Below are 14,174 nucleotides of genomic sequence, written 5' to 3' on the forward strand. Positions count from 1 at the left end.
TCCGACCTTGTGACAGCATCACACGTCACAACCATGACTGCCCTGTCCCACCAGAGACCCTGTGTCATCCGTCCACAGCACCACACGCAGCAGGTGCACAATAAATGTGCTGCTGAAAGACGTGGTCTGTGAAGAAGGCGCCAAACACAGACTGGCTCTTCCTGCCTCCCTGATGGTTACCTCTTCAAAGTTGGTGACTTGCTCCACAGGCACTTTCTCCTCTTCCTCAAGGGCGTGGCGCAAGGTCTTCTCAACCCGCTGCAGCAGGAAGTCAAAGGCGGCAGGATTCTAGCACAACAGTGAGACGACGGGGTCAGAGGGGAAACACACCCACACTAGCCTGCCTCAGGTTTGACGCTGTGGCTGCACGTGGCAGGTTGTGCCTGAGAAAGCTCCAGGACTCATGTGCACACTCTGCAGTGCACTGCCCTAAAGAAGCCCCAGGGGGTGCTGGGCCAGAGAAGCCACACCCGGTGAGGGGCCGTGGGACAGGATGGGGAGAAGGGGCTTTATTTCAGCCCCTGCAGCTTCTGGGTCCTACCACAGCACAAGAGTGGGAAGAATCTGAATCCCAGGGAAGAAGCACACCATCCTAAACCGGCAAGGGATATCGCTGCGGAAAACCCCAGACTCGAGGGCCTCCACGTGGCCCCCGACGTAGGTCTCAGAGTCCAGCACGTGTCCGTCGTCCGTCAGCTTATTGAACTCCTGCTCTTGCTTGTTGGGGAAGATGATGTTGGCGTGGAAGGCCTGCACCATCAGCAAGGCCTCACATAGCGTGCCAGAGCCCTTCCGCAGCACCTGCAAGAGAAACCAAGGCTTCCAGCCAAAAGCAATACCAAAGGCCCTGACTTGCAGGCAAAGTCCAGGAACCTAAGCTGAACTTCAGTGTGAAAGGAGAGAAAACCTCGTGGTAAATGGCTGCAAATTCTGCCTCCTGTGGTTTCTTCCTCACACCAGGGCCAGAGAATTCCCAAAGGACATCCCTGACGTCACACACCAGAATTCTACTGCCGCCTCTGGTGCCAGCACTCCTGGGACATCCACCTCCATTCAGCTCCAGTGCATTTGGAATGGGGCAAGGGCTGAGGAGGCCAGGGTGCCGACAGGACAGATAATGCTCACCTCGTCGGGCTCCATGGGAATAATGGTGCACAGAGCAAAGATGAATGGGTGGACGTACTTCATGTACAGGTAGTAAGTGGCGACAGCATCTGACACAGAATACGTGGCCAGAGTCTGAGGAGAGAACGCCAGAGAGCAGGGCCATCAAAATCAAGAGCCCAGGGTCAAGTGTGAAGCACAGAAAGCAAAGCCTGGCCTGACCAGCCTGCCGCACACACAGTAAGGGGACCGGCACAGGACAAAACACGTGTGTCCCGGAGACACAGCCTGCTGGGTGGAGCGGGCTGGCATACATGCGTGCACACGGCAGCAGGGGGAGCCGGGATGTGGCTCACGTGCCTGGGGCTGCTCCGTGGCCATCTGGATGCGTGCACACGGCAGCAGGGGCAGCCGGGATGTGGCTTACGTGCCTGGGGCTGCTCCGTGGCCATCCGGCACATGTCCTCCGGGTCTAGCTCCACGGGATCATAGCCTAGCTTGGCCTTGGCGGCCGCCTTGAGATTATGACTGCCCACAGGAAGGTAACTGTCCCTCTTCACCCACCTGGAAGGAGAATGAGAACAGAAGCCAGGATGATTCTAACATGCAGCCTGGGAACCCCTGAGAACCGGCAAAACTGGGCACCACACAGACAGATGCAAGTTCCTAACAGGCACCCAGGAGCCTCACACCAAGGCCCCACATGGTGTGCCTAAGGCACCTCGTGAAAACCCTTCATCAGGATCTAGTTAATCTCACAGACCTATCCACAACACAAGGAAGCACCAGGACTGGTCCTTCCGGCCCTCGCCTTCCTCCCATCCTCAGCAGAGCTTGTGGCCTCTCCGACGGGCGCCCCACCTCCTTGGGCCTCTCCCCAGACCTCAAGTCTGCACCCCTGGGGCCTAGTTCTATCAACCACACTGATCTTCTCTCCTCACACTGTCCCTTCAGCACGGAAACACTCAAGCCCACCCTCCTTTAATAGAAGGCAAGATGTGATCAGATGCCAAGAAGAATAAAAATTTAAAAAATAAATAAAAAATAAAAATTAAGAAAAGAAGGCCCCCACACTCTACCCGGAACCTGTCTCTACCTCCTCCCTACAGACGCATTCCCTGCAGCAGCTGTCCAGGGGTCATGTCCGGTCTCCGCCCCCCGCAGCCTCCACCCTGTGGCCTTCTTCTCTCACTTCACCTCTTGCCTTCAGTTCATCCACTACCCCAGCTTTCTACCAAGACCCACCCGCAACCCAGTGAGTCCCAATCTACAGTGCGAGCCCAAACCAAGCCTCATGGTGGTCTTCAGGGCCCCCATATGGGTGGGGCTTCCAGGCTAGCATATCGGTAGCAGGGTCACCTCCTGCCTCAAGCCCCTTCTCTACCCATTCCCTGTCTCCACGGATGGCACAAAAACCCCAGGTGCCAACCCCTCCCTAAGAACCAGCATCCCTGGGCCTCCCCCTGCCCCACATGACAGATCCTGAATCCTCACAACCCTCACTCCCTGCCTTGGATCAGGACTGTCACACCGTCACACGCTAAACCGGCCCCAGCCTCCTGGCCTCCCTCTCCAAGCCAAGTGCTGAGCATCAGAGCTAAACAGAAACGCAATCAGGCTGCAAGCACCCCAGTGGCACTGTGCAGAATACAGAGGCCATGGAGGCCCCTCCATTCCCTTCCTTCCCTCCCTCCCTTCCCTTCCTTCCCTTCCCTCCCTCCCTTCCCTTCCTTCCCTTCCAGCCTCCTTCTGTTGGCATTTCCACATCCACCTGTCTTCCCAACCAGTCATGTCAGAGCCCCCGAACGCCGTGACTCTCTGAAGCTCTGAGCTGCCTCCCACCCTAGCTCATATGGAATCTGTGGTTGTCCCGTGAGGCTTGTCCTGTGAGGCAGCCGGGCTGCCACATCCCAACCTTGCCTGGGCAGAGCAGCTCCATGAGGTCCTAGGTCTGGGACCTGTGAGCTGAGTGCGTCTTTCCAGCGGCTTCCCCACCCCAGAGGCTGATGCTCAATGTGCCTGGTCACTGATGAATTGTCAGTCAACAGTCAAAGACAGCACATCCCGGGCCCCGGCAGGGTTGCAGCTGCCATCCTCTTGGGTGACCTGAAACGGCCTCTCGGAAGCCACCCTCCTCCCCTGAGATGTGGTGACAGCACAGTCTGCAAGAGGCCTTCAGATCTCGCTCACGGACAACAGTGAGGAGCCATGCTGCTCTGTGGCCCCTACCTGAGGCAGTCCATGTGGATGCACTGGGGCGCCTTGTACTCCCCCTGGCTGTCCTTCTGGAAGCCTATCTCCTGCTGCATGCTCAGACCGTGGACTGCTGCCCGGGCCTCCACAAATGGCCTGGGTTGGAAAGAGGACAGACAAGCAAGTGGGCAGGTCAGGCTCTAATTCCCCTTTCTCCATTCCTCCCTCAGACCCAGGGAGGAACCCAGACACGGGAGGTGCAGAGTGAACCCAGGAGCCACCTCCTAAGTCGACATGGGAAGCGCCCCTGCACCACGCAACGCCCTCCCTCTCAAATGCTGCCCAGTTACTCATAGAGAAGACACAGACTCACCAGTCAAAAAAGTCCCCGTTGTAGGTGACCATGATGGTGGGTTTGGTCTCCTGGACGTGTTCAAACCACCTTTGGATCAGATGAGCCTGAACCCAAGTCACAGCGGTCAGAGGTCTGCTCTTTCTCTTCTTCAAGCTATTTCCAAATTCCTCTCCCAAAGTTCAGAAGCAGCAGCCTCATGTTGGCCCTTATTCCTGCCCCGCCCCCCCCCGCCCGTCTCTGTCAGAAAAGATGGTCACACCCTGAGAACAAAGCTCATGGAGCTGCAATTCTGATCTGACGGAATGCCTGAGGCCTTGGAAAGATCCACATGTCTGTTCTTCCCACAATACCGGGTAGTTTCCCAAGTGATACCTCCTTACCTCATCGGGTTCATTGAAGACACAAAAGGGCCCTTCATATTCTGGCTTGGGGGTGAACTCAAAATCTTCAATATCTTCTGAAACAATCTCCCTGTTGGTGATGAGGTAGCCCTAGCGAAGTTCATTAGCAATCAGCACAAGTCAGAGGCTGCAAAGCCAAGAAATGGCGTTCCCACCCTGCCCACACACTCTGCCTAGAGATTCTCACTACAAAGAAGTCCACAGCAATGTGAAAGCGCTTTAAGCTTCCTGAGAAGAGACCCTGTGTGTGTGGATTCCCACTGGAAAGGGGAGGGTACAGCTGGAGGTCGGAACGGCTTGGTTGCTCCCATTCCTGGACTAACTCATTATTCACTCAACAAATACTAACAGTGGGGCAGATGCTGCTGTAGCATGGGGACCAGACAAGGTCCCCATCCCAGGAGCTTACTTCCTAGAAGCCACCTGCTCACCTGGCCATCGATCATGTAGGAAATCATCATAATCTGGTCTGTCTCAGCATCAGGAAACTTGAGGGGCAGTTTGGTTGTCTCAATGTCAAATGCCAAAACCACAGGGTCCTGTGGGGACAAAATAAGCATAAAGCCAAGCTCTAAACTCCCCGTTAGGCCTCCCTGAACACCCACCCCCGGCCTGCTCTACCTCCCTCTGGTTGTTAAAAGAGTCAAAAGGCTCTAGAGCTGGGAGAAGGACCCTAAGACTAACCAACTTACATCAAGAGTATCACGACTCCCTATGGTATGAAAACTGACACACCTAAGAGAGCAGCTGATCACAGGACAAGCCTAAAATCACAGAACTTTAGGAGAAAAACTCTTCAAAAGACATCACCTCATTCTGGTGGTTATGACAACTCTGAAAGGTAACTGTGGCACAGAGATGATATCTTCGTTTCGGAAAAGAGAAAACTGAATACAAAGACTTTCCCAACACCACAAAGTCATGTTTGAACCAAGGCCTTCTAGTTACAAATCCATTTTTCACCATGTCCCTTCACTATCAACTACCCAAACGGAAGTCCCAGCTTTCCCTCGAATGTCCAAATCCTGCCTAGCTCAAACACTGATGTCATACAGTGATATACAACAAAAAAGGAAATGATACTGTCAGAAACTGATGAAAAATTCTAACTCCATATTTCCTTTAATAAAGTATTTGGGGGAAAAGCAGCAAACATATCTTTGAGTCAGATTCACTCTCCAGCACTGAAGAATATTCTCTCCAGAAAACCGGAAATTTTAGGATGAAGGTAACACAAGCAAAACTTACAGGTCGTTCAACAAGGTCATCTCGGCGGGTGATTTCTACCGGAAAAGCATTTCCTCGGTATCTGACATTGTACCAATGAGCCTGCAAAACACACAGTGTGCTAACTAGAGTTCTACATCCAGGAAAGTCTATTCCTCTGTGGATTCACCCATAATGATCATCTCCTGGCTGTTAGGAAATTCATGTGACCAGCGACCCAACCCTGCCCCACTCACCACGTGGATCTTCAGGTCAATGGAGAGGCGGATGTGGTAGGGAACATCGTACTCGCGCATGTCCACAATGTTGTCCAACTGGTCAGCTATCTTCTTAGAGGTTTCCTCTTCATCAGTAATGACACCGCCCCTCTGCAGAACACTAGGAATTAACAAGAGAGCAACTAACTCAGCTGCCAGGGTCTGGAGGAGGTGAGACCAGAGTTCCAACTCAGTAGGAAGAGGTGAGACCAGAGTTCAAACTGAGGAAACACAAAAGGTAAATTGATGTGGTTTCAATGACCAGGGCAGTCCTTCTTTTAAGAATGGCTTGGACTGGGCCAGGCGTGGCAGCTCACGCCTGTAATCCCAGCACTTTGGGAGGCCAAGGAAGGCGGATCACCCAAGGTCAGGAGTTCGAGACGAGCCTGGCCAACACGACGAAACCCCGTCTCTACTAAAAATACAAAAATTAGCCAGGCGTGGTGGCGCATGTCTGTAATCCCAGATACCTGGGAGGCTGAGGCAGGAGAATCACTTGAACCCAGGAGGCGGAGGTTGCAGTGAACCCAGATTGCGCCACTGCACTCCAGCCTGGGCAACAGAGCGAGACTCCATCTCAAAAAAATAAAGAATAGCTTGGATGATAACTCTACAGACAGGAGAAAATTCAGTGTAAGATGTATTCATTTTATATGATGTGAGTTACACCCCAACTAGAAAAAAAAAAAAAAAAAAAGAGGGCCAAGCATGGTGGCTTATGCCTCTAATCCCAGCACTCTGGGAGGCAGGAGGATCGCTTCGGCCCAGGAGTTCAAGACAGGCCTGGGCAACATAGGGAGACTCATCTCTACAATAATAATAATAATAATAATAATAATTATTAGCCAGGCATGGGGTACACATCTGTGATCCCAGTTACTCAGGAGGCTGAGGTGAAAGGATCGCTTGAGCCCAGGAGTTCGAGGCCACAGTGAGCTATGATTGCACCACTGCACTCCAGCCTGGGCAACAGAGCAAGACCCTGTCTCAAAACAAATAAGTAAATAGAAGAAAAACGAAAGAAAACACTAAGTGCTGCCAGTCAGGAGAGCCAGGCATGACCATCCCACCATGGTCCTGATACTCAGGAGGCTGCCTCGTGCAGGCTGAAGAGCAGGCCTGGGCTTCACACAGCCTGTGCATGGGTCTCTGCCATGTCTAAAGAAGTGGCCCACCGTTGCGGCCACTATTGGCCTATAAGCTCAAATACTGAACGGGCTATTCAGGGGGAAAAAGACCGACGAGTCTCAGATATGGCTCAAGCCTCTGAGGACTCAGTCTCTGATCGCACCTTCCAATATTTCAAAAAGCAACTTGTGGCTTTGCCAGGGAAGGCGGACTCCGGGTAGGGACTGTAGAAATGTTCAGCATCCCAAACTGATCCTCTTTTGTCAGAGGGTAAGGTAGGTTCTTCCGAAGTCATCTAAACTTCATTACTCAAGATTTTCTCTTCCTAATCGGTTACTTTGCATCCTATTATTGTTGATGCTCAAATACTTGAAGAACAGTGTTTAGTGTTCTAGGCTTAAATTTCTGTGGACGATACCCAAGGTTCTCTGGAGATGTGCTGTGTAAATCTCAGCACTTAATGAAATTCATAGATGGATTGTGTTAGGGCGGTAGGATGAGGGATCTTTTCCCCTCTAAGGTGACTTTACTATTACAACCACTCAATTTTAGAGCCATAAACCCACCCCTCCATTGTAAAAGAGAGCTAACACATAAAATATAACCTGGGAAGCCACTGTTTATTTAACACAGAACATACAGAAATCTCTACCTAATTGCTCAAGTTTTCCGTATCAAACAGAGCCAGCCATTAAGGTAACTTTGTTGCTACGTGTTCCTGTCTCCTATCCATCTTGTCGTTCTGAACCAGCTGATGCTTTGCTCACAAGACCAAAGTTTACCTGGAAAGCAGAGCTGTGTACGCGTCGCTGGCGTGATCCTGCTCCCTGTTCTTCTTCACGGCAGGGGAGATCTCCTTCCTCACTTTGACAAGATCCTCCACAGTGTGGAAGGACAGCCTGATGTAATTTCGCTTCAAACCCACCAAGTGATTTGGCTATAATGCGAAGAGATCACGCTCATTGGTTCAAGAGAAATAGGACTTTATGGGTGAGAGGGTAAACACTCAAAGGTAAACACACAAGTCAAAGAGTTGGCGACTTCAAGGCACCTTGTCCAACTCTGCACGTGGCACCAACTAACACCACTAGAGCTCTTTGGAAGGAATTTTATAGACGGTCACCACACCGCCCCATCACCCAACAGATGACCTGAATTTCTACCTCTTCCGATCCCACCTGCCAGGAACAATGTAGACTCTGGCCTCATTTACCCCTGGAAAGTCTGGGTGATACTCACCAAGTCCAGATCCTCTTTGGGGACAGTCTCCACTTTTGCAATTTTGCCCTGAAACTTCTTGGAGAGAAAAGATGAAACTTCTCGCTCACAACCCTAATCAGGATCAGAATGAAAAGGCTTTCCATTGGTAAAATACATTTCCTTCCTTGCCTATTTCCCAGTTGCAAAGCCCACCATAGAATGATACACAGGTCGTCTGACCTGAATCTATAAAACACACTTACCTTTCTGGTTGCAATGTAGAAATACGGTTTATAGGGCAAGGCCACCTGTTAAGAGTCAACAACCCATCCAGGGGTGATGAGGAAGAAAAAAGGGAGAGAAAAGTGAAAACACATTGCTTGCTCCTGTATCCCATGAACAGCCTAGGGCCAGGGTAGCCTTAACCTTGGTAGCATACAGGAAGTCAGAATGCGCACTTTTCACAGGGGCAAGAATCTGAAAGACACACTACTTCTCACCATTCAGAGTCTTCCTGAACTGACCTCTCTCAGGACATCTTACATGATGACTGATGGGGCCTCCAGGGGCCCGAGTTCTGCTGGGCTATGGGCTGCTGTGCACTGGAAGCCTCCCATGCCCCCCCTGACAGTCACAGAGCTACATGAACACCCATAAAGGTGGGTTTTGGCTTGTCGCAGTCAGGCGCTTACCTTAAATCTGCTTCCGTCATCTTGAATAAAGTAGTAATCCACTGCACTGCCTAAGCGCTTATCTTCATCTAAAATCTCGGTCTACAAGAGAATCGGTCAACACAGACACAAGACCATCCTCTACACAGTTAGAGAAACTTTCCTCCTACCTTTCGGGAAACTCAGCACTTTAGAAACAAACCCTCTCATCTAGGTCTTTACTCCACCCCTACATTAACACTACCAGCCTTATTCACAAGAACCACACTGTAATGGCCTCCAAATGGGGATTTCTCTCAATTTCTCCCTCATAATCCTTGAAAGCTTTATTCTGATGGCTAAAAGAGATGCCCATCACCTCCGGCTTCTCACAGTGGCCTCTCTGTGGCCCTCAATGACGTTAAAGAGGAAAGGAGAGCTGGGAACCTTCACATCTCCCACCCGATTCACTCAAAGTTCCCTCATGTGTTCCCCCACTCTTTAGATAAGGACCACGCTATGACCAGAAGGGTTGCAGCCATACTCCTGGGTGGGAGAAGGACCTAGTGCTTACAGGATGCATGTTAATGAGCCAGCCTGTCTTCTCACCAGGCTCCTTCAGCCGCTCAAAACCAAACCGCAAATCCATCTTATCCGTCCACTGACTCCGTTCCAGGCGCTTGAGTGCCGAAACTGAGGAAGTGGCGCCATCATCCCTGAGTGAAAGAAGGGAACCCCGTGCTTAGTTTGTAATGCCACCTGCTGCTTCTTCTTTTTTTCTTTTTTTTCTTTTTTTTGAGACGGAGTCTTGCTCTGTCGCCTAGGCTGGAGTGCAGTGGTGTGATCTCGGCTCACTGCAAGCTCCGCCTCCCGGGTTCACGCCATTCTCCTGCCTCAGCCTCCCGAGTAGCTGGGACCACAGGCGACAGCCACCACGCCTGGCTAATTTTTTGTATTTTCAGTAGAGACGGGGTTTCACCGTGTTAGCCAGGATGGTCTCGATCTCCTGACCTTGTGATCCGACTGCCACCTACTTCTGCAACCCTCATCCCACCTAGTGTTAAGTGTTTCGGATATGACAGGGTATATATATTCCTGAAAAACCCCGAGCTTGGAAAAAGGCTCATTAAGATAAAAGGACTCATTGGAAAAACACAATTAGGGCAGGCCCTTCAAAACCTGTTCAACTTTATAACCAGAATACTAACAAAAACAGTCATGATGGCTAGACACTGTTGCCTCTTGGGACACTAAAAATGCATAAAACTGGCCAGACGCGGTGGCTCATGAGAGTGCATGTAACACTGACATGATTTGAATAAAACAGACGGATTGTCAGGCCAGGCGCAGTGGCTCACGCCTGTAATCCCAAAACTTTGGGAGGCCAAGGCGGGTGGATCACCTGAGGTCAGGAGTTCGAGACCAGCCTGGCCAGCATGGCAAAACCCTGTCTCTACTAAAAATACAAAAAATTAAATCCCAGCACCGTGGGAGGCCGAGGCGGGCGGATCACGAGGTGAGGAGATCTAGACCATCCTGCTAATACGGTGAAACCCCGTCTTTACTTAAAATACAAAAACTTAGCCAGGCGTGGTGGTGGGTGCCTATAGTCCCAGCTACTCAGGAGGCTGAGGCAGGAGAATGGCGTGAACCCAGGAGGTGGAGCTTGCAGTGAGCCGAGAACGCGCCACCACACTCCAGCCTGGGCAGCAGAGCGAGACTCCGGCAAAAAAAATAAAAATAAAAATAAATAAATAAATAAATAAATTAGCTGGGTGTGGTGGGGTGGGCCTATAATCCCAGCTACTCAGGAGGCTGAGGCAGGAGAATCACTTGAACCCTAGAGGTGGAGGTTGCAGTGAGCCAAGATTGCGCCACTGCACTCCAGCCTGGGTGACAAGAGTGAAACTTCATCTCAAAAAAATAAATAAAATCAAATAAGATAAAATAAATTAGATGGGTTGTCTCAATGTCAATTTCTTAGTTGTGACAATTGTACTCTAGTTACACAAGATGTTATGGTGAAGTGATACGGGAATCTCTGTATCATTTCTGACAAATGCATGAGAATCAATCTACAATTACCTCAAAAAAAGGTTGAGGGCCAGGCGCAGTGGCTCACAACCGTAATCCCAGCACTTTGGGAGGCCAAGGAGGGTGGGTGACTTGAGGCCAGGAGTTTGAGACCATCCTGGCTAACATGGTGAAACCCCGTCTCTACTAAAAATACGAAAAATTAGCCGGGCGTGGTGGCGGGCGCCTGTAGTCCCAGCTACTCGGGAGGCTGAGGCAGGAGAATGGCGTGAATCCAGGAGGCAGAGCTTGCAGTGAGCCGGGATCATGCCACTGCACTCCAGCCTGGGCGACAGAGCAAGACTCCGTCTAAAAATAAAATAAAATAAAAAAAGAACAAGATAAAAAAAGAAAGGAAGACCCTTCCTTTGTCTGAAGGTATTCCTTGGATCACCTTCAACTCAAGAGCAGAATGACCATATTCCAAGACTAGGATCCTTACTTCTCACGAAAGATTATAACCACTTGTGGTAGGCAGGCAGGATGACACCCCCCATGAAAGACCCACATCCTAATCCCCCAAACCTGTGAATGTTATCTTACAAGACAAAAGGGACTTTGCAGATCTGACTAAATTAAGGGCCTTGAGATTCTGGTTAGCTGGGTGGGCGCAGTGTAATCACAAGAATCCTTGTAGAGTGAGGCAGGAGAGCCAGAGTCAGGAAGGAGAAAGGGATGGGAGAGAGAGGGTAGGGGGGAGAGGAGATGCAACCCTTGGTTCTGAAGATGAAGAAGAAGCAAGGAAACAGATTCTCCCCCGGGAACCATCACAATAAATATAACCAACCAGACGCTTTCATATTACGACTTCTGACTTCTAAAACCGTAAGAGAATAAATTTATATAGTCACTAAGTGATCATGTGTTACTGCAGCAATAGGAAACTGATACACCACCATACTGTATAATAAAGGTTTAATCTTTTAAATAGTTGAATGCACCCGTAATCAAAAACACAGAAAAACTATATTCCAAATCTTGCTAGAGAACAGCCTCAGTTCTGAGTCCCAGATCTTTATCAAAATCAAGAGTGAATGAAGTGCTATTTATGAGGCATCACCACTTAACAGGGGCGCACGGCCCTCTATGCCAGTCCTCCAAATATCCTTGCCTCAAGTAAGTTGGATTAAGTAGACTAGAAAACTGCTCACTGGGACCATATTTCCTCCCAAAACTGCTTTCTCTGAGCTGTGTATCTCACTTTTAATCCAGGGACAGTAAGAAATCTGAAAAATGGGGATAAGTGTCACACAGAGAGCTACCATTGACTGGTTACTGTATCACACCGTCCCAGTACTCCACACAGGCTCTCATTCACAGAGAGCTACCATTGACTGGTTACTGTATCACACCGTCCCAGTACTCCACACAGGCTCTCATTCACAGAGAGCTACCATTGACTGGTTACTATATCACACTGTCCTAGTACTCCACATATGCTCTCATTCAGTTTTCATGACAACCCCTATGAGGGAGGCCACTGGTGTCCCCATTTCACACAAGAAGAAACGCAGGCAAACAGCACCCACTGCCTCCTGGGGCACACTCACCTCCCAGGACTGTTTTAAGGATGAGATGAGGTAACCCACATAAAGCATGTAAGGTAAAAGTCATCACTTGTACTTATCCCAGCAGCAGCCTTTCCCCTGCCTGGAGGCCGTCACTGAGCTTGGGGCAGGGCAGTGGAGTGGAGCACGTGAGGGTAGTCCTGTGTCCTGAACCAGGGCAGTCAGTAACCGTCTCTAAGCTCCAAGTTCCAACACACCATGTAGACCCTAAGGGTACCTGCCTCTCTAAGGCTTGCCTGATATGGACAGACAGCGATGAGCACAACAGCAGTTAGGGATCCTTACCACTTGGTTTCTCCTCTGGGAAGAATTTTGTTCAGCTAAGTGTCTGTAAAAAGCTTCACGTTCTCACACGTTTTTTCTATTTTTTTTTTTTTTTTTTTTGAGACAGAGTTTCATTCTTTGTTGCCCAGGCTGGAGTGCAATGGCGCGATCTCGGTTCACCGCAACCTCCGCCTGCCGCGTTCAAGTGATTCTCCTGCCTCAGCCTCCTGAGTAGCTGGGATTACAGGCATGCGCCACCACGCCCCGCTAATTTTGTATTTTTTTAGTGGAGACGGGATTTCTCCATGTTGGTCAGGCTGGTCTCGAACTCCTGACCTCAGGTGATCCGCCTGCCTCGGCCTCCCAAAGTGCTGGGATTACAGGTGTGAGCCACCGCGCCGGGCCTCATCCGTTTTCTGCTTATGGCAGGCCAGGCCTCCGGTCATGTTTACCGTTTGCTCTGGCCACCAAGCAGCCGCGTCTTATCCTTGTTCTATTTTTTTTTGAGACTGGGTCTGGCTCCGTCGCCCAGGCTGGAGTGCGGTGGCGCGATCCCGGCTCACAGCAGCCTTGACCTGCCGGGCTCAGGTGAACCTCCGGCTCGGATTCGGGAGTATTAATAGCTGGGACCTCGGGCGCGCACCACCAGCCTGTCTAATTTTTCTTGTTTTTACTAGAGAAGGGCCGGGCGCGGAGTCTCACGTCTGTAATCCCAGCACTTTGGAAGGCCGAGGCGGGCGGATCACCTGAGGTCAGGAGTTCGAGACCAGCCTGGCCAACATGGTGAAACCCGGTCTCTACTAAAAATACAAAAACTAGCCGGGCCTGGTGGCGGGCGCCTGTAATTCCAGCTACTCGGGAGGCTGAGGCAGCGGGATCGCTTGAACCCGGCAAGCAGAGGTTGCAGTGAGCCGAGATCGCGCCACTGCACTCCAGCCTGGGCGACAGAGCGGGACTCCCTGTCCAAAAAAATAAAATAGAGGAGACGAGGTCTCGCTCTGTTGCCCAGGCTGATCTAGAACAGGATCCTGGGCTCCAGCGATCCGCCCGCCTCGGCCTCCCCCAGCGCTAGGCCCCCAGGCAGGGTCCCCGGCCCCGCCCCTCCCCGCCCCCTCCCCAGCCGCGCGTCCACCCCGCAGGGCCTGGCCCGGGTCCCGCCGCTCTCATCGCCCCCGCCGCGCAGCAGGTCCCAAACGCAGCTGCGCGGAAGGCGAGGCCTGAAAAACCTCAGAAAGAGCCGAGCAGGGAAAGGCCGCGCGGCCCGCCTCGTTTCCCCGCAGAGAAGCCGCGCCCGTAGCGCCTCCGCCCGCCCCGAGCCCCTCGGTCGGCGGTCGGGGCGCGCCGCCCTACCCCAGTCAGGCGCGGCGAGTGCGGGCGGCTGCGGGACCCGGGCCTCCCTCCCGCCTCGGCGGCGCCACCCGAGGACGGCCCCATGGCACCCTCCGAAGGGCCGGCCCGAGAGCCTCAGGAGGGCGCCCCTCACCTGCTGGCCTCGCCATCCGCGCCTGGGTCCGCGCGCCGCCGCCCGCCGCTCCTCAGAGCCATGGAGCCGTTGGCTACCGCCTCTGCTTCACTGGAGAAATTTGGCGCGCTCCCACCCAGACTCGCGAGAGCCGGAAATGCCGCCGTCCATCAAGAGGCGCGCTCCGCCCCTCCCCCGCCCCCGAGGCGCTCCAATAGGCGCCGGCGCCCGGCGGGGGAGGTGGCCGGCAGGGACCGGGGAAAAGTGTGTGGTAGGCGCGCGCGGCGCACCG

The 14,174-nt window shown here is 52.0% G+C and overlaps 1 protein-coding gene across 4 annotated transcripts in view; it reads right to left on the bottom strand.

Moving 5' to 3' along the window:
• The window catches only part of POLE (DNA polymerase epsilon, catalytic subunit), a 62,484-nt gene extending 48,401 nt beyond the window's left edge, over positions 1 to 14,083 (bottom strand). For 3 of the 4 annotated variants that reach the window (XM_003814590.6, XM_055096418.2, XM_034934911.3), the window contains exons 1-16: positions 13,904 to 14,083; positions 9,090 to 9,231; positions 8,558 to 8,638; positions 8,129 to 8,173; positions 7,905 to 7,997; positions 7,448 to 7,602; positions 5,517 to 5,658; positions 5,302 to 5,382; positions 4,485 to 4,592; positions 4,033 to 4,143; positions 3,671 to 3,756; positions 3,334 to 3,453; positions 1,536 to 1,668; positions 1,126 to 1,239; positions 589 to 801; positions 181 to 288 (exon numbers count right to left, since the gene is read on the bottom strand). In XM_003814590.6, the coding sequence (XP_003814638.2) occupies positions 181 to 288; positions 589 to 801; positions 1,126 to 1,239; positions 1,536 to 1,668; positions 3,334 to 3,453; positions 3,671 to 3,756; positions 4,033 to 4,143; positions 4,485 to 4,592; positions 5,302 to 5,382; positions 5,517 to 5,658; positions 7,448 to 7,602; positions 7,905 to 7,997; positions 8,129 to 8,173; positions 8,558 to 8,638; positions 9,090 to 9,231; positions 13,904 to 13,965 (1,794 nt within the window). In that variant the 5' untranslated portion in view covers positions 13,966 to 14,083. Of the gene's footprint in view, positions 1 to 180; positions 289 to 588; positions 802 to 1,125; positions 1,240 to 1,464; positions 1,669 to 3,333; positions 3,454 to 3,670; positions 3,757 to 4,032; positions 4,144 to 4,484; positions 4,593 to 5,301; positions 5,383 to 5,516; positions 5,659 to 7,447; positions 7,603 to 7,904; positions 7,998 to 8,128; positions 8,174 to 8,557; positions 8,639 to 9,089; positions 9,232 to 13,903 lie in introns of those variants that run through there. The other variant, XM_063593237.1, reaches the window with a different exon arrangement.
• Between the last annotated feature and the right edge of the window lie 91 nt (positions 14,084 to 14,174).

The sequence above is a fragment of the Pan paniscus genome, chromosome 10 (assembly GCF_029289425.2).
Source record: "Pan paniscus chromosome 10, NHGRI_mPanPan1-v2.0_pri, whole genome shotgun sequence".
Classification (NCBI taxonomy): Eukaryota; Metazoa; Chordata; class Mammalia; order Primates; family Hominidae; genus Pan; species Pan paniscus.